The following is a 19,960-nucleotide window of genomic DNA, read 5'->3' on the forward strand; positions in this document are numbered from 1 at the left end:
AAGGCCATGTGGAATTTCCAGCACTGCAGACCAAAAGTAAAATGACTATAACTTTCTATTCGGTTGGAGTTATGATCTGTTCCAGATATCAAAATGTAGATAACTTCAAGACCTACAACTCTTATGAAGACATAAACTAGAGAAAACCAAGTCTTGAAGGCCTAAAGTTCGTTTCTATGAGACACAGCCTTGGCACACGGCCGTGTCAAATCCTGCACTACACATGAAGAGTAAAATAGGCATAACTTTGTGGTCCATTGGAGTGTTGGGCTGTTCTTTATACCAAATTATAGATAACTTCAAGATCTACAACTTTTAGGAAGACCACATCTCATGAATACCACGTTAAGAGGCACGAAAATGGATTACAAGTGCAGAAACAGCCTTGAGGCACGACCGTGTCAATTTTGCACGGCCGTGCAATGTATCCAGAGAAGAAGGAAGACATGGCCGCGCGGATTCGCATGGCTGTGCCACTCAACCAATGCAGAAGATATACACAGCTGTGTCAACTCACACGGTCGTGCCACTCAACCAGTGCAGAAGATATACACGGCCGTGTCAATCCGCACGGCCGTGCCACTTAACCAGAAGAGAGGAAAGGCACGGCCGTGCCAACCTTGCATGGCCGTGGCGCGGGCCGTGCGACGCTCATACCCTAGCTTATAAAAGGGTCAAGAACCCTATTCAAAGGGGGATCTTTGGTTCAGGACTTCGTCCCTCTCCTTGGGAAAGGATTTTCTCCTTCAAGGGAAACCCTAGAGCTTCATCCACCGTCGTCCCTTGACGTTCCGTCCATCTCCAGAGAAAGGAGGCATCCTCAAGACATCGGAAATCTCGGCAAATATCGCTTCTTTCCTTCTTTCTCACATCAAGAGTTGTAAGTATGTTTTACTTTATATTCTGGGGTGGTTCTTCCCTCACAATGGAGTAGACATTCTCTTCTAGGATTAGGGACGATGGAGATGTAGAACTATGTAGATTCATCATATTTCTATTCAATGGCTTGTTGATTCCTTGTTCATGATGAATTGTGGGTATGAGATATTTATATTTCTTTGCATGCTTTATTGATTGATGTGGAGGATTGTTAATCACGCAAAGGGGATGTCTTAGAGCGTATTGACCAAGGTGCCCTAGTGACAGGGGTAACCCTTTCCGGACGTCTAAGACATTCCCTTAAAAGGAGAAACATGTTGGTGCGGTTAGCATTAACGGTCTAACTCAGGTTTTGATGAATGACAAATCAGGTTAAGTTAGGTTTGTTGTTGTCTGACACTTTTATCAAGTGTGCAGGAAAAGTCCAGCTAGGTCGACGGGCTGACCGGATAGCTGGCGAGAAGTCCAAGCGGGTCGACGGGCTGACCGGACGCTTGGCAAGAAGTCCAGTTAGGTCGACGGGCTGACCGGATAGCTGGCGAGAAGTCCAAGCGGGTCGACGGGCTGACCGGACGCTTGGCGAGAAGTCCAGACGGGTCGACGGGCTGACCGGACGTCTGGCAGGTAAGTGAGGTAAGTCACTGGAAGGGAGTGACTGTGAGGACGCGTTCCCGGGAAGGGGACATTAGGCGTCGATCCGGCTTAGATCCATTTCGGATGTCTAAGTCGAGATCGTGACTAGATTCCAGTCTCGGAAAGACGTAATCTAAGTCATACTCTTTCTTATCCATCTATTGAACTTTAACTGTGCTAACAATCTGTTTTACAGGATACATATTTGCCTCGGACTAACCCTGTTTTGCAGGAAAAAGGAGCTTTCAGGTGGTGCCCGGAAGGCAAATTTCATCCAGCCGAGTCGCCGCCACGTGAGCATCATGGTTCGTGCAGCTACGTTCCGTGCGCCTGAAGGGATCCAGCGCCGGACAAGATATAAAAGAAGCCCTGTGTAGGAGCTTCAAAGAGATCAAGTCTTCACTGAGAACTTACTGCTGCTCTACGCTCCTGCGACGCCACGAGGCTATTCCGACAAAGCGCTTTCTTAAAGTCTAATTCTTCTTCTCTTGTCGGTATTTTACTTCTGTCAATTCTTGTACTTATTTGTAATCTTCATTCGAATTGATAGTGATTGCCCAACGAAAGTACTCACGGAGTACGGGCCTTCGAGTAGGAGTCGTCACAGGCTCCGAACGAAGTAAAAAATACCTGTGCCTATTTTAGTTTTCCGCTGCGTTTATACTCATCTTTATCGAATCGATATTCACCCCCCACTCTATCGAATCCAACGGTCTTACAAGTGGTATTAGAGCAGGTACCGCTCTGATTTGGTGCAACCACCAATCAGACAAGGGGTGAAATTTTTTTTTTAATTCCAAACTGATATTATTATCTTTTTGGAAGATTTTTTTTCCCGTTGCGCTTAAAATCTAAATTGGTACAACACCAACTTAGAGTTTCTATTTTTTTCCCGCACTGCTAATCCAAGACGAAGTCTTGGGATTTTCTTTTTCCAGTTAATTTAGTGTGTGCAGGATAAGATGTCTCAACAAGAAGGCTTCAGCACAGTACGTCCTCCCCTATTCAACGGGGATGATTTTTCGTACTGGAAGAGGAGAATGGAGGTCTACATGAAGACAGACTACGACCAATGGATGAGCGTCACAAAGGCTTAGAAAATTCCAGTAGACAACTCCGGGAAAATAGTAGACCCTGAAGAATGGACAAATGATTTAAAGAAAAAGGCATCAATTGAAAACAAAGCCATCAATACTCTACACTGCGGACTAACACGAGAAGAACTGAACCGGGTCGGACCGCATGAAAACGCTAAGGAGCTTTGGGATAAACTGATTGAGCTGCACGAAGGAACAAGCGACGCGAAGGTAACAAAAAGAGATTTGCTGTTAAACAAAATTTTTAATATAAAAATGCAGGAAGGAGAAACGGCAAGTCACTCCACGCGAGGGTCAAAGATATCCTCAACGGTCTCCACGCGATAGGCCACCAAATGGAGAACCGAGACTTAATAAGGTACGCGTTAAATGCTTTTCCGCGAAATAATTTGTGGGCATCAATTGTAGATGCCTACAAAATTTCAAAAAATTTATCTAAATTAAAATTGAATGAACTCTTCTGTGAATTAGAACTTCATGAGCAAACTAACACCGGGGTCGAGAAAGGTGTAGCTTTATTCGCAGGTTCCTCTAAAGAAAAGAAGAACAAACCCGAATCTGAAGAAGATTCCGATCAAGACTCTGAAGACGAAGAACACCTGGTGAACCTGGTAAGGAAAATGTTCACCAGGAAAAAGAGAAGCTTCAGCAAACAGGATCTTCAGAAGATCAGTTCGCCAGCCGACTCAAGAAATGTCACATGTTTCGGATGTAACAAAAAGGGGCACTACAAGAACGAATGCCCAAGATTGAAACTTGACAAACCAAAGTCAACAAAGAAGAAAGCCCTCAAAGCAACATGGGACGATTTCTCCTCAGACGAATCGGAGGGAGAAAGGCAAAAGCACCAAAGTCACCTCGCGCTGATGGCTCGCGAAGCTGAAACGGAAGACGAATCAGAGGAATCGGAAGACGGGTCCGAACCCGAATCGAGCCACGAGTCCGCACTCGTTTCCGAAGGTTCCGAAGAGGTATACCTAAACTTAAATCGTAAATTCTTTAGAATTATCTCGTGTTTAAATAAAAAATTAGTTAAATTGGAAAATGAAAATAAATCACTTCTTGAGGAAAATCAAAACCTCAAGGAACAATTAAAAAATTCGAATCCAACTCAAGATCGAACACTTGAGGAGGAGAATTTATCATTAAAAAATGAAATTAATAAGTTAAAAAAATTGTTGGAAAAATTCACAACAAGATCTAAAAATTTAGATTTAATTCTAAATAACCAAAAGGCATGCTATAATAAAACCGGACTTGGATATAAGTCAAACTCAAACAAAACCTTTAAATCATTATTAACCCAACACAAAGCAACTAAACAAACTTGGGTCCCGAAAGCGTGCTTAACCACACAAGTAGGACTTAATCAATTCTATATACCTAAAGATAAAATACATTATATAAACTTGAATAAATCAGATCAAAAACTAAAATATAAATTTAACTTAAAATCAAAATTCAAAACTCAACAAAACTTAGACTATCACCAAGTTGATTATAATTATAAAAAGAATCGACACAAACCCAAAATCTAAATTAATGGCCAATAAATCAGGGGGAGGCTAGCTGGCACCTCCAAAACTAACCTACCCGACAGGGTAATCCAAAAACAAACTAACCCGGCAGAGAAATTAGGATTAGTTGAAGAGAGACCAAGTTTAACTTAAATCATGGTACTGGTGAAGTTTTTTGATGATAGTACGTTTGGGAAGCTTGGGCATCGCATGTCTAGAAAGATATGGCTTCGATCTGGTGCATTTGGCCAAGTGGAACTGACCGAAGCTACCCTTAAACAAATCCTAACCAGTTAGACCAAGATTTAGTACTAAGTTCCATGGATAGGACTATTCGGAAAATTTCGAAAGGTTGGTTACTTCTAATGATGTCCATGTGACTCACCAAGCTTAGAAATTTATCCGAAGAATGCCTATTTGTGGAAACCAAAACTAAATCTGAATCTAACACAAGTTAAATCAAACTCTATAATTAAAAATCTAATTTCATCTCACAAAATCATAGGATTCCCTGATTGATAATATAGATCGGGTGAGATGAATAAGGCTTAATTTTTTTTAACTTAAAAAATTAATTTCAAACTTAAAAATTAAATTCAAAAATTTTAATTTTAAACTTAAAAACTAATTTCAAAAATTTTAATTTTAAACTTTTCAAAATTTAATTTTAAACTTAAAAATTAATTTCAAAACTTTAAACTTAAAAATTATTTTCAAAATTTTAAACTTAAAAACTAATTTCAAAAATTTTAATTTTAAACTTTTCAAAATTTTAATTTTAAACTTAAAAAATTAATTTCAAAACTTTAAACTTAAAAATTATTTTCAAAATTTTAAACTTAAAAACTAATTTCAAAAATTTTAATTTTAAACTTTTCAAAATTTAATTTTAAACTTAAAAATTAATTTCAAAACTTTAATTTTAAACTTAAAAATTATTTTCAAAATTTTAAACTTAAAAATTAATTTCAAAACTTTAATTTTAAACTTAAAAATTAATTTCAAAACTTTAATTTTAAACTTAAAAATTATTTTCAAAATTTTAAACTTAAAAATTAATTTCAAAATTTTAATTTTAAACTTAAAAAATTAATTTCAAAACTTTAATTTTAAACTTAAAAATTATTTTCAAAATTTTAAACTTAAAAATTAATTTCAAAATTTTAATTTTAAACTTAAAAATTAATTTCAAAACTTTAATTTTAAACTTAAAAATTATTTTCAAAATTTTAAACTTAAAAATTAATTTCAAAATTTTAATTTTAAACTTAAAAATTAATTTCAAAATTTTAATTTTAAACTTAAATTTTTTTTCAAAATTTTAATTGTAAACTTAAAAACTATTTTCTAAACTTTAATCTCAATTAAAAAAAAAAAAAAAAGTCAAAAACCAGGGGCGGGCGCCCCTGGTATTCTCGTCGGGGGCGCCCGGAAGGGGTTCCAGGCGCCCCGCCCCAGCAACCCCGGGCGCCCGGAGTCCCCTATAAATAAGGGGCAGCAGGCGCAAAAGTACTCTAAATTAAAATTTTCGTGCGGTGAAGACGCTGTTGCGATTCAATCGAGGTCGTCAAATCTATATTTTTTCGATGGCTCCTCAGTAAAATATTCTTCCCCTCTCTAAAATAATCTTTTTTTGTTGTTGTCTTCTAAATTTTTTTTATTATTTATATACAGTAAGAAACGAACAAATACTGGTGCTGGACCCTCCAATGCTAGTACAGACCCTAGGTTTCCCACAGACTAACTTTGGATTAAATTTGAGTCCACCATCTATAAGGCCATTAGGACTACCTGCATAGACAGAGCGTTCTTCCTAAGGTCATGTCCCTCTGCCTTAGAGGTTATAGGCCACTACAATTTAAGGAACCTTGTAGAATGTACCAGTCCAATAAACATAAGTCTATGTGCCGAATTTTGCAATAACTTAGTAAAAGTAGATGACTTCACCTATACCACTAGGGCAGCAGGCACTGATATCGTATTTTCCCCTACGACTATCCGAAAGTTTTTAGAGTTGCGTCCTTCTACTTGCCCCTTTTTGTGCTATCCTCCGAGGGATCTACCGTTCGACGATCCCTACTCACATATTACTCTCGATACGATGTATTCGTATTTTTTTGGGGGAGAGAGAGATCCCACTGTGACACAGTTTAGGTCAGTAGAACTTAGAGTCCAGGACTACGCTCTTTATAGGGTTGTAGTTCTTTGCATTTTACCACTGACCACTCGGGACATCGCTGTGATGCGCCCATTCCATTCATTCCTACTTTATGCCCTGATTCATAGGTTGGAGATTGACATTAGCCTACATATCTTCTCCACCATCATTTACGCAGCCGGATACGTGACTGACAGTCGAGTCCATATGCCATTTGGTCACATTCTGACAGCCTATATGTCCTCACTGCACATTGATGTCACTAGAGGAGACGTTGCCCATATGACCGAGTTCGATGTTATATCCTCTCGGAACTTTTCCCTAGCTGGCATCCGGTAGATAGAGATGACGGGACTATGACTTGGCGGAGGGGGGCACAGCACCAGCCCAATCCAGACGCACAGATGGACGAGTTCATGCTCGCACTATTTCCGGAGGAAGCCGCACCGGCTCCACCACCACCCCCACCACGACGCGCTCCCCGCACACTAGCCGACCGTATGACCGGACTAGAGAGAGCCATGGCGAGTCTCCAGCAGGAGAACTCCGATTTTCATCGGGACATACGGCGAGAGGTTACCGAGTTACGAGCTGCCGGGGACACCCGCCACACTGAGCTGAAGGCACTTCTTCGATCCTTGGGATCTGGACCACCCCCTTCATCATCTCAGTAGCTTTAGTGATGACCTACTTCTGTAGCTACACTATTTGTAAAATATTTTGGATTTATCTAGTGACATTTCAAACTTACATTGAATATGTTCTATCTCAATAGCCTAGGAAATTTCAAAAATCCTTTCAAAAATGATTTTATCAACTTATAGGCTAAACTTGTTTGTTTTCAAAATTTCCATTCTTAGACTTTCAAAAACAGTTTTTACCTTAGACTAAGTTTACCTCCTTAGAAAGCATGTACCCATAGGACTAGTTTTTGAGCATCTCACCAACACCCTAGGGCTACCTTGCTTGTGTTTGACAAACATAGAAAGGGGTGAGATGCATAGGCCAACTGTCTAGACTTAAGATGCTTATTTCAATGCATCAGCATAAGTCTGGACGTTAAATACAAATCAGATATTAATCAGATTAAAGTTCATCAGTCAAGTCAAACACTGACTGATTATAATTAACTTAATCTGACTAACCTAGTGAACGCTACTATCTTCTGATAGTTAGTTAGTACCTAATTGGTTAGACAACTGGTTAGAGATAGGTATCAAATTCAGGGGGAGAAATATAACTATTTAGTTTTCCAAATTGAATTTTAAACTTAATTTTGAAAATCAAAGTTTAAAAACAACTTGTTTAAAAAAAAAAAAAAAACTGACTTTTTCAAGTATTTTAAACCGCTTTTGAATCTAATACCTTTTTGAAAATTTGATTTTGGAGAACAAATTTTATAAAGACATTCTAAAAATATGTTCTTACTTTTACCAAACTCCTTTGAAAACTAAAAGTAAAGATTTAAACTTAATTTTACTTTGAAAATTGTCCTGAGTCTAGTTCTTAAAAATTTAATTTTACTCAATTTTGACAATTTGATTTGAAGGATAAATCTTACCAAATTTAGTTTACAAACTAAGCTTCTCAAAATTATTTTTCTTGATTTTGAAAGTTGAATCTTGTACAATTAGTTTTAAAAAAAAAAAGTAGATTTTTCAAACTTAGTTTTGGAATTTTGGTGTTGAAAACTTATGTTTATATAGCATTTCAAACTTATGTTGAAACTTGTTTTGAAAATTTTTGAAATTTAGTCCTTATACACTTATGTTTGAAAATTAACCTATCTACACTTAAGCATTTTTTCTAAAAACTAAAAGCTAATGCTTTAAACAAGTTTTCAAACTTTATACTCCCCCAAGTCAATTTGATCTTTTCTTGGATTTAAAAACTCAGTTATTTTTCAAGGTCTTATTGTTTTCAGTAATTCTCACTATGTTTGTTTACCCTCGTTTTTTGATGTATGCCAAAGGGGGAGGGTTAGGTTGGTTAAGTTAGAGCAACTTAATGCAAACTTGAAAAACTAACTTAAACCTTAAAAACCTCAATAATCATGCTTGATTCTTGCATATTTTTTTTATCACTAACTTAACCAGATTGTCATTCCATCAAAAAGGGGGAGATTGTTGGTGCGGTTAGCACTAACGGTCTAACTCAGGTTTTGATGAATGACAAATCAGGTTAAGTTAGGTTTGTTGTTGTCTGACACTTTTATCAAGTGTGCAGGAAAAGTCCAGCTAGGTCGACGGGCTGACCGGATAGCTGGTAAGCGGGTCGACGGGCTGACCGACGCTTGGCAAGAAGTCCAGCTAGGTCGACGGCTGACCGGATAGTCTGGCGAGAAGTCCAAGCGGTCGACGGCTGACCGGACGCTTGGCAGTCCAGACGGCCGACGGGCTGACCGGACGTCCGGTAAGTGAGGTAAGTCACCGGAAGGGAGTGATTGTGAGGACGCGTTCCGGAAGGGAACTTAGGCGCCGATCCGGCTTAGAACCATTTCGGATGTCTAAGTCGAGATCGTGACTAGATTCCGGTCTCGGAAAGACGGAATCTAAGTCATACTCTTTCTTATCCATCTATTGAACTTTAACTGTGCTAACAATCTGTTTTACAGGATACATATTTGCCTCGGACTAACCCTGTTTTGCAGGAAAAAGGAGCTTTCTGAAACAAGGTGGTCCGGGCGCCCGGAAGGCAAATTTCATCCAGCCGAGTCGTCGCCACGTGGAGCATCATGGTTCGTGCAGCTACGTCACGTTCCAGGCGCCCGGAAGGGATCTAGGCGCCCAGGATAGCATATAAAAGAAGCCCCAGGTAGGAGCTTCAAAGAGATCAAGTCTTCACTGAGAACTTACTGCTTGCTCTGCTGCTCTACGCTCCTGCGACGCCACGAGGCTATTCCGACAAAGCGCTTTCTTAAAGTCTAATTCTTCTTCTCTTGTCGGTATTTTACTTCTGTCAATTCTTGTACTTATTTGTAATCTTCATTCGAATTGATAGTGATTGCCCAACGAAAGTACTCACGGAGTACGGGCCTTCGAGTAGGAGTCGTCACAGGCTCCGAACGAAGTAAAAACACCTGTGTCTATTTTAGTTTTCCGCTGCGTTTATACTCATCTTTATCGAATCGATATTCACCCCCCCTCTATCGAATCCAACGGTCTTACAAAACACTCCCTTAGAAATTGCTGCTCTTGTAGAAAGAGTGTCCTAGAGCGTATTGACCAAGGTACCCTAGTGACAGGGGTAACCCTTTCCGGACGTCTAGAACATTCTCTTGAAAGGAGAGGCAATTCCTCCATAAGGAAGCAGGCTACCTTTATTCTTATTATTATTTACTAGACATGTATTCCTGTGATCTACCGAGGCGCCCTCGTGACAGGGGTTAACCGTTATAGGATTTCACAGGGATCATCTCCATTTGATACTTAGGGATATTGACTAATCTAACTTCTTGCAAGAGCATGGACATAGAGGGTAGAAACTAAACAATGTATGTAATATCTCCTAGTATTATAATGAAACCGAAATCCTAGAATCCATCTCCCAAAGGTCATTCCCTCCAAGATCAATTCTCTCTCTCTCCTCTCTCTTCGTCTCAACCTTCTTTCCCTCTCTTTACTCACACTCATTAGTTCGCAAGCACCAAAGCCAACTTACAACCGTCTAGATAACTTACTTTGTGACATCTCTAATGCTTAATCAATAGCCCCTGTGGTTCGACAATCTTTTATATTACTGACGACGAATCCGAAGCTGATCTCAGGCCCGCTCGCCCTCTCCTGGCTGCAACCTAGGGAGTGGATCTCCAGCCACCGAGCGTATGATTTTCGGGCTCGGTTTGAGTCCCCTCTAGTCGGTCCACCTGCTATGATGTTGATCTCCCCCCGAGCGCCATTTCTTCTATTCTTCTCCTCCCGAGCGGATGGTCTGCCCCGCTCGTGTGAGGCTCGAGGATGTTCGTCACCCTTCGGCTGATGATGGTGATGTCGCTTGGATGATCGTCTTGTCTCTTCTCGTCGCCCGATGCTATGACGTCCATGTCTCCAGTCAGGGGAAGGCGATCGGAGATGATAACTCCTGGGGGTCGGTCGAACAACCGGGGCGAATCCTTGACAATCGCGGGTGTTGTGGGTTGCTGACTGGTGAAAGGCACAGAACATAGGAGTCCATACCTTTCCCTTCGGCCTTGGCCGCTTGGAGGCCACATGCTGGACGGCATGTGGCCTTGGTTTCTGGTGTGGTCATGCTCCTTCGGCTCGTAGCCCTCTTGGTGGTTGATGGTTGATCTGCGGCCTCCTTTCGGTCGGCGCCGATGGTTTGGGTGGCGCTTCCTTCCTTCTGGACGCCTGGGCTTCTTCCACGTTTATGTACTCATTGGCCTTCTTCAACATGTGGTCGTAGTCGCGAGGCAGCTTTCTGACAAGCGTCCGGAAGAAGTCCCCGTCCAAGAGCCCTTATGTGAACGCGTTCATCATGGTCTCGGACGAGACCGAAGGGATGTTCATTGCCACTTGGTTGAAGCGCTGGATGTAAGCTCTGAGGGTCTCTCTCGGCCCTTTCTTCATGGAGAACAGACTGACGCTTGTTTTCTGGTAGCACCTGCAGCTCGCGAAGTGGTGAAGGAAGGTCGTTCGGAACTCTTTGAAGCTTAGGATCGATCCATCCGGAAACTCCGAAACCAGCGTTGTGCTGAGCCGGATAATGTAGTAAGGAAGACTTGACACTTGACTCCGTCAGTATATTGATGGAGAGTAGCAATGTTGTCAAACTTACCCAGATGGTCGTCCAAATCGGTCGACCCGTTGTATTCTCCGATCGCCAAGGGAGCATAATGCCTTGGCAGAGGGTCTTGCAGAATTTCCTCAAAGAATTTCCCATTGATCCGCTCGGGTGAGGCGTTGCCTTGGGGCGCCTTGCCCTTCCGCATGTCCCGAACGGGAGCTTCGTCGGATGAAGATCCTCGATCTTGATTGGGTTGCACGATCTTAGAGGGCGTTTGAAATAACGCCTGGTGAAACGGAATGGGCACGGGTGGAGCTTCTCCGTGAGTGCCGGTTGGTATTTTATTCTGTCCCCAGATGGACAGCTGCTCCGGCTAGTCTTCATGCGCCGCTCGGCCTCCTGAAGCCGATGTTGCTTGTTGTGCCAGTCGGTTGGCTAGCGCCTTCTGCTGCTGCTGCTAGACTATCTTTGCCGCCCGTACTTATATGAGCACGTCGAGCTCCTCTTGAGTGAGCGTCATGGTGTGGAGACGTCCAGCTTCTTCCATCTTCTCGGCTCGGATGTAAGTGTGTTCCCACAAAGGGCGCCAAATTTGATCTTGTCCGAGAGTCAAGTCGACGGACGCTGGGGAGATGACGCTCACGTTGACTGGATGTAGACTGAGGGTGACGTGGACCTCCGATGAGCGAAGCCTGCAACCACAAGTCGTTAGTGTCGAGCCGGGGAGGGGTTCTCCGACGATGACCCTCCGACGCTCAAGACAGTCACCGGCAGCAAGAGAATGAAGTGGAAAAGAGAAAGCAGCAGCGTAACTATAACTACAGTAGAAGTGAACATACCTCCGTCGAAATTTGGGATTCCTTATATAGAGCTCTCGGGGGAGCGCATGCACACTTCTCGAGGTGTGCATGCTTCTCAAAGCATACCTAGAAAGGGCGTGTCAGAAAAGCGTGTCCGACGTCATACCTTAACAGCCCGGGCATATCCCTGACGTGACAGTGGAAGCTTCCACCGTACGATTCTTTGTCTGACCATGCCGTCTGTCGGCGACACTGGTCCCTAGGAAGATATTCCCACCTGCTTCCTTTGTCTGGTACTGAGCCGAGCGGGAGAGTGCCGAGTGAGAGAGCCGCTCGGCCGATCCATTCGGCTGATCCGTGTTGAGCGGAAGAGCCGCTCGGCTGCCCGTCGGTGTTCTGTCACTGTCGCCTTTGGGGCCGAGTGGGATGGACGCTCGACCGTTATTCGTCCTTCTTGACCCCTGCTGTCAAGTGTGTTGTTGTATCTAGGACCTGGTGGGAGTCCGAGCGGGACGTTCGCTCAGCACATGCATCGACGATGGACTTTCTTCTCCGAGCGTCGGAAGCTCGGTACCTGGCCGAGCTGTAGTGATATATGTCGGACCGGTCACTCCTTGGTCCGACCGACCGAGTAGGTTGTCCGATCGGATGATGACCCAGAAGCGCTGCCTTGAATTTGATCCTCCATGTGGCAATGATCTCTTTCCGAGCGGGTCTCACCTTACTATCAGATCAATTATTATTTTTAATGGATGTAAAATAATCATTATTATTATAATCGATGCATGATAAATGCACGAAAAATATATCTGTTATACATATATTAGGTCTCTATCTGCTTATAAATTAGAAATCATAATAATGTTCCATCCTAAGAATAAATTGAGTGCTTTCGTAAAAAAGAGAAAAATCAATATACGTAAAATAATTGTATTACAAAGGTTTCTTCGTCATGCTCAGGTATGTAAAATATATAGATTTCAAGATCCGTTTCATAAAATAAATTTAATGATCATGTAAAGTTAACACAAATTAGTCTGACTTCTTGAATTGCAGAACTACCTGATTGTCAGAGTACTTGTGGACTTTGGAGCACTCGAGTCCGAGTGCCTTGTCTATTGGGTCCCCGGAAGCCAAAGACTTGGGTGCTTAAGCCCGGATACATGTGGATTTTTATGCGAATGAAGACTTATGGTAACAAATAGTTACAAAGTGGTGTGTCCCTTGGGTTTCTCTTCATGAGTGCATCCCTTGGCATGTGATGTGCCCTTTGTCCTTTGGGTTTCTCTCCTTCTCTTTGTTTATAAGGTAGGTAATGTTATTCTCTAAAGGGTCATGACTCTATTCTTTCATTACTTTTCTTCGTTATACTATTTGGGGCATCTTGATAATTTATGTATTAGAGGGACCTAGTCGGGATAACTCTCAGCGAGCCCTTTAACACGTGTTATTTTTCATAGAGTCTGACTAAGTCACGATGAGAAAACTTTGACATCATCACTCTTTGATGCGAGATGGATTCTACCAATGTGTCATAGCTCCGAAGTGCCGAACAGATTTATGTTGTATCAATTGTTAATATCTTAAACAAGCCTATAATTTTAAGGGGAAAAAGTTGATCTATGCCACTACATTAATTCCCTTATCTAAAAGAATAAGCTAACCAAATAAAGTATGTTAACATTGATAGAGATAATTTAATGTTCGTCATAATTAAATCAGTGATCTCCACAATAGTAAATCAATGATGATAAATACCAAGCCTCCGGCTAGGATGCAACGACAGCTATGCTCCAACAGTATAAGCATTTATGATTCGAGTTTATGTGCACTATTAAGATGACATTTACGTTTTCGAATTTATTTTGATAATCGATAATTTTTTTTTATGGAATCGGGATTAATCAGTATAAAAATTAATCCGTTCGAGTTGTCGAATAAGTTAGTAAAAAAATAATAACGATAAATATTGGAAAAAGTTGCATGACATCTTATCTCGTCCGGAATCAGAGTCAGGTGGAGACCGACTGCGCTATCACGAGCATTGACGAAGAGTGGTTGAGACCTTTTGCTAACATAGTACTTTGCGATAGGACTCGTGCGGGCTGTTGGCAAGGGATGATGACGAGGATGGCGACGCATGATTCCTCTGCACACACTCAAACAGGCACACGGAGCATTAGAGAACAAAATCAGGGAAAAAGTCCCCGGAGCAGACCCTTCGACGCTCAAATCAGGTCTTTTTTTTCCCAGAAGAATAGTAAACCAAAAGAAAAAGTAGAGTGCGAGTATGAAAAGGTGAGTGCGTGTACCTACGTAAGGGAGAAGATTTTCATTTTTATATGATAGCGAGTACTTCTGAAACCTGACAAGTGTCAGAGAATATCGAGTGTCAGGACTTCTCTAGCAACGAATGACACGTGGCATCTTTTCACGGGCCAGGAGAAAGTTCCATTAGCAGAAAACCTCATACCCTCAGAATATTCCCTGACATGTGGCTGCTATTTCCTGACAGGTGGTTTTGATTCCCTGGCTTCATTGTCGTATAGTGCCTTATCAACCGGGCATGAATGGGAAGGTTTTGAGTGACTAGCAGTCAGAGGACTTTACTTGAGTATGATGGGAGTGATTCGCTAAACCTCGACCTGCACATCCTGATCGGTTTACAATGATCTGTGTCTCCTGCCCTATATATCCTAACCGGTTTTGTCCAGACCTGCGTATCCTGCCCTATATATCCTGACTGATTTTACTTAGACCTGTGTGTCCTGCCCTGTACATCCTGATCGGTTTTACCCAGTCTTGTGTATCCTGCCCGGTATATCCTGACCGGCTTTGTCCCGACCTGCGTATTCTGCCCTATATATATCCTGACCGGTTTTACCCAGACCTGTGTGTCTTGCCCTGTATATCTTGAACGATTTTACCTAGCCCTGTGTATCCTGCCCGGTATATTCTAACCGGTTTTGTCCCGACCTGCGTATCCTGCCCTATATATCCTGACCGATTTTACCCAGACCTGTGTGTCATGCCCTGTATATCCTGACCGGTAAATTTTGGCCTGTATATCCAGCCGCTCCCCTTTAACTTCTGACTGTTACGATCCCTTTACTTCTGACTGTCATGTCCTCTTGACTTCTGATTGCCACATCCCCTTGACTTCTGACTGTCACGTCCCTTTGACTTACCCCTCATCTCACCTTCAGGGGTCCACTATCATGCACCGTATCAACATCTATCACGCTCCCTTGACTTCTGACTGTCATGTCCTCTTGACTTCTGATTGCCACATCCCCTTGACTTCTGACTGTCACATCCCTTTGACTTACCCCTCATCTCACCTCCAGGGGTCCACTATCATGCACCGTATCAACATCTATCACCAATAAATGCGTTGAGGATCTAAAAGGAATATAGTGGCAAAAGGCGAATACGCTCGCCCCCCAACGTCCCCGTCAATCCGTCCCAGGGTTAACACAGAGAAGGTAAATCACAGGCGGCTACTAGTCGGACTACTAGCCTTTGGGATAATAACTAACACATAAGGGAGACATTTTATCTTAGTTTGTCGATATTTGAACCCCATACCTCATAATGATAACACCTTATGTGTTAGCCACTAGATCGTTCCAAGAGGACGGATCTAAAAGGAATATGTTCCACGTTGTCGTATTGACACTGTTAATTTATTAAAGGAACTGATTGATCAGATCTGGATCTAGATTGTATTGACACTGTTTCTTTTTTATAATATGTGATTTAAGAAAAAAAAAAAAAAAGGAAATCAAAGCACCGACACTTTCCAAGTCTTCTCAACAGTTGAATAAATGCGTTAAGAATCTAAAAAGAATATGATCCACGGTGTCGTATTGACAGTGTTAATTTGTTAAAGGAATTGATTCAATAAGATCTGGATCTAGATTGTATTGACACTGTTTCTTTTTTATAATACATGATTTAAGAAAAAAAAAAAAAGGGAAATCAAAGCACGGACACTTTCCAAGTCTTCTCAACAGTTGAATAAATGGGTTAAGAATCTAAAAGGAATATGATCCACATGGTGGTATTGACATTGCTTTTTTATTATTATTTTATTTTTAAATTGGCAATTTATAAAAAAAATATCCATGATCAAAATAAATCAAAAAATATTCATAATAAGTGATATGTCAATCCAGCGTTGATCAATCGCTCACTAGACTTAATTTATCAAAGGAACTGATTGACCAGATCTGATCTGTATTATGGAAGTTTTTTTTTTCATTTTTTATAATAAGTGATTTAAGAAAAATGGAAATCAAAGCACTCAAACTTTGCCAAATCTGATACCCTACTCTCCTCTTCCAAGCAGCGAGGCAGATTGCCGAAGCGATCTAGGTTAGAGCTGCCCTACTGGTCATTTAATCGTTCTTGTTGGCCTGGCTGCCTTTAGTTCTTCTTAATCGTCTCTTCTCTTTTCTACGTTTTGTTAGGTTTTGCATATTCGTATTTAAGTTTGCTTAATTTCTAGGAATCCGGACAGAGCTAGAAGTCTGCAATCAACTTTAGATATCCTTCAAAGGTTATTTATTTATTTATTTTTTTCTAAAATTTTAGCCTATGGCATCCCCCAATTCTGAAGATGAAGACGAACTCTTGTCGAGGAATTTCACGGAGAAACTGAGCTCGGCCTCACGCAAACCGAAGAAAGACATCCCGGCGACGATCTTTCGAGTTCCTGAGAACATCCGCAGAACCAATCTCGAGTCTTTTGAGCCAAAGATGGTCTCCCTCGGCCCATACCACCGCGAAAATCAACGCTTTAAAGCAACGAATGAAAGGATCAAATTGCCCTATGCCACCAATTTTTTCAGGCGGCTCACAACCGGCGGCATGGACGTGAATCTAGTGCCGCTCATGGTCAAGATAATCAAGCATAAGGAGTCGGATTTACGTTGTGCCTACTCGGAGGAGATCCGCATGAACAGCAATGATTTCGTGGAGATGATGATGCTCGACTTCGCTTTCATGGTCGAGTTTCTATGGGAGCAAGCGGGGGGGAATAGAACGCAGATGGGAGAGTACTCGTGGAAGTGGGCAGCTCCATCGATTATCAACGATATGTTGGTTGTCGAAAACCAGTTCCCTCTTCCTCCCCTTCTTTTTCTCTTCTACGCGTACACGGCTGATTTGCATCGCCATGATACTTTTTCAACGGAATTCACGAAATTCCTCTGTCATCCTTTCATGCTGAAAATTCACCATGACCTCTCTCCGACCTCGACCAGCTTCACCTTGACCTCGAGCGCTAGAAGCTTCGAAAATAGTAGTCATTTGCTCCATCTTTTCCATTCAAGTCTTGTTAGCGTGCTGCGGGAAAAGGCAATTACCCGCCTTGACGTCGTCGACTTATCTTCCTTCCCCAGTGCAGAGATGCTCCACGCAATGAGAATACAGTTTGCAAATAAAACCGATGGCAGTAGCTTCTTGGACATCACTTTCGACAGTAGCAAGAGATCCATGCAGATTCCTCAACTCGTCATCAACGATGATAACGTCTCCCTCCTTCGAAACCTCATCGCTTTCGAGCAGCAATGCCATTGGATCTACAACTACATCTCCACTTACGTTTGGTTCATGGACTGCTTGATAAACACGGGAAAGGATGTGGCCGTGCTCCGGAAACATAAGATCATCGTCAGCCGCTTGTACAGCGACGAAGAAGTGGCTCACATTTTCAACGAGCTCCGAAGGACGAATGCCCCTGTCGTCGACTTCGACCAGTTCTATCTTGCAGAGGTAATAAACAATGTGGAGAGGTACCGCAAAAACAAGTCTACCAGACTCTGGGCACTATGGAATTTCTCATGGTTGAGGCAAAACTATTTCAAGAATCGGTGGGTGACTATCGGTGTCTTTGCAATTGTTTTATTCAACCTTCTCATTTTTGTGCTCACTTTGGTGCAGACTGTATATGCTATTCGCAGTTACGCCAAGCAGTGAAAGTATGTATACTGTGAAGAATAATGATGCCCGGCCATTGATTTTAATTAATAAAGGTTTAACGTATAAATAATATTATCATATTTGTTTATAATGGTGTTTTCCATAATAAAATATCTCATTGGAGGGAGTTTTACTATAAAAGTTTCACTTGATTGTGGTGATATTCTCCTTTCCTTATTACATGAAAAATATTCTATCTGTTCCTTTCCCTTTCTTATTGCTACGAGCTAGTGTGCATCTCTTTAATTTAGGACCTTCGCTCTCGTTAAGTTGGAATATCTATTGTCTTCTTTTTCTACACTTAAAAACATACATGTGATATGAAATTGATATAGCTTTAGGTGAGGGATCGATCCTTAATGCGTAGAGGGGTAGGTGTGTTGTGGCAGAAGGGATCGGAAATACTAAGATAAGACAAGATCAAGGCTAGCTGGAGAGTCAAGGATAGTTTAATGATTAAAGTCAAAATTAGTTGGGCAGTCAACTATCTCCTCTTAATCAGATCCCTCAGTTGGGCCCCTCAGGCTCAACGCCAGCCCCTCAGTTGGATCTCATCGGGCCCTCAGCCAGGCCACTCGGTCGAGTCCCCTCGGACCTTCAGACAGGCCCCTCAGTGGGTCTCCTTGAGCTCACAGTCAAGCCTATCAATCGGGTGCCCTCGGGCCCTCAACAATGTCCCTCAGTTAGGTCCCCTTAGGCCCTCAGCCAAGTCCATTAGTTGGGTCCCATCGGACCCTTGGTCAAGCCCCTCAGTCAAGTCCCTTTGGGTTCTCCGCTAGGCCTCTCAGTCGTATTCCCTCGATCGTTAGCCAAGCCCCTCATTCAGGTCCCTTCGGGCCCTCAGTCAGGCCCTTAGTCGAGTCCCCTCGAGCCCTCCGCTAGCCCCTCAGTAAGGTATCCTTGGGCTCTCCATTAGCCCCTCAGTCGGGTCTCCTCGAGCTCTCTAATAGCTCGACAGTTAGGTTCCCTCAGGCCCTCAGCCAGGCCCCTCAGTCGAGTCACCTCGGGCTCTTTGATACCCTCACAGTTAGATTCCCTCAGGCCCTCAGCCAGGCCCCTCAGTCGGGTCACCTCGGGCTCTCAACCAGCCCCATCAGTTGGGTCCCCTCAGGCCCTTAGTAAGGACTCCTAGTCAAGTGCCCACTGCCTTTTTAGACATGTTGATATTCTAATAGGACAAAGCATCCTTTTGACCTACAACAGAAAAGGCAGAGATAATACCAACAAATGGCATGACAATTGAGAGTCTGTCAAACTAGGTCTCTTAGATTCTAAATGTGGAACACATGGTGTTCGATGAATGGGGAAACCAATAACAGCTACGGGACCTGATCGTCGCTCCCTGATCAACTTACAGATGTATGATCGAAAGCGCTAGAGAAGGAGGAGAAGAGGGGGGGGTGAATAGTACTCGTGACTTTCACTTTCATTTCGGAAAACTATGAGTAAAACGCAACGGAAATAAATAACTGACAGTTGCAAAACACACGAACACCAAGGGTTTTACTTGGTTCAGAGCCTGGGGCAACTCCTACTCCAAGGCCCGCATTCGTTGATCACTTTCAGTGGGCAATCACTATCAATTTGCAAGATACAATTTATAGTACAACAATTAAATATAGAAAAATAGTAACGAAAATTATACCGACAATGAAAACAGTAAACTTTGATGCTTCGGGTCATTGGTGTCTTGTTACAGCTTTATCGGATCGTCCTTTTAGCAGCACACGGAAGAAAGATCACAAATTTAAGTGATATTCAAGCTGTTGGTCGAGACAGACTTATAAAGTCCATGGAGGGTGCCTCCAACAGCATGGCGGGCACCCTCAACCACGTCGAATCCACAGCGTCGATAAATTCTGACTTCTTCGCCGCTTATCCGCCATAGGGCGTCTCCAACCGTACGGAGGGTGCCCTCAATGCTGCGTCAAGGGCGCATCCAAGCTCCATGGAGGGCGCCCTCCACCCTGTTGGTTGCTACTCAGTACGCCGTTCTCTTCCCCCGTATAAAATTTATACAAGCACAGACTTAACCTAGCCACCCATGTGCTCTACTGAAGTTAAACTCGAATCGCATACAGAACTTAACATAATTTATTCAAGTTCAATCTTCAGGAGTTAAACTTGGATCGCAAACGGAACTTATGATTATTGATCCAAGTTAAA

General features: G+C 42.4%; 1 protein-coding gene across 3 annotated transcripts; it reads left to right on the forward strand.

Moving 5' to 3' along the window:
• The first annotated feature begins 16,078 nt into the window (after positions 1–16,078).
• LOC122047944 (UPF0481 protein At3g47200-like) lies at positions 16,079–17,935 on the forward strand. 3 transcript variants are annotated; one of them, XM_042609483.1, is made up of 3 exons: positions 16,079–16,186; positions 16,406–17,685; positions 17,756–17,935. In XM_042609483.1, exons 2-3 carry the CDS (start codon positions 16,409–16,411, stop codon positions 17,862–17,864), a joined length of 1,386 nt encoding a protein of 461 aa, XP_042465417.1. In that variant the 5' UTR covers positions 16,079–16,186; positions 16,406–16,408; the 3' UTR covers positions 17,865–17,935. The 3 variants fall into 3 exon arrangements, with proteins under 3 accessions (XP_042465417.1, XP_042465416.1, XP_042465418.1); XM_042609482.1 differs by having other exon boundaries at positions 16,108–16,186; positions 16,320–17,685; XM_042609484.1 differs by having other exon boundaries at positions 16,108–16,186; positions 16,320–17,935.
• Positions 17,936–19,960: the final 2,025 nt, after the last annotated feature.

This window comes from Zingiber officinale, chromosome 2B (genome assembly GCF_018446385.1).
Source record: "Zingiber officinale cultivar Zhangliang chromosome 2B, Zo_v1.1, whole genome shotgun sequence".
NCBI lineage: Eukaryota > Viridiplantae > Streptophyta > Magnoliopsida > Zingiberales > Zingiberaceae > Zingiber > Zingiber officinale.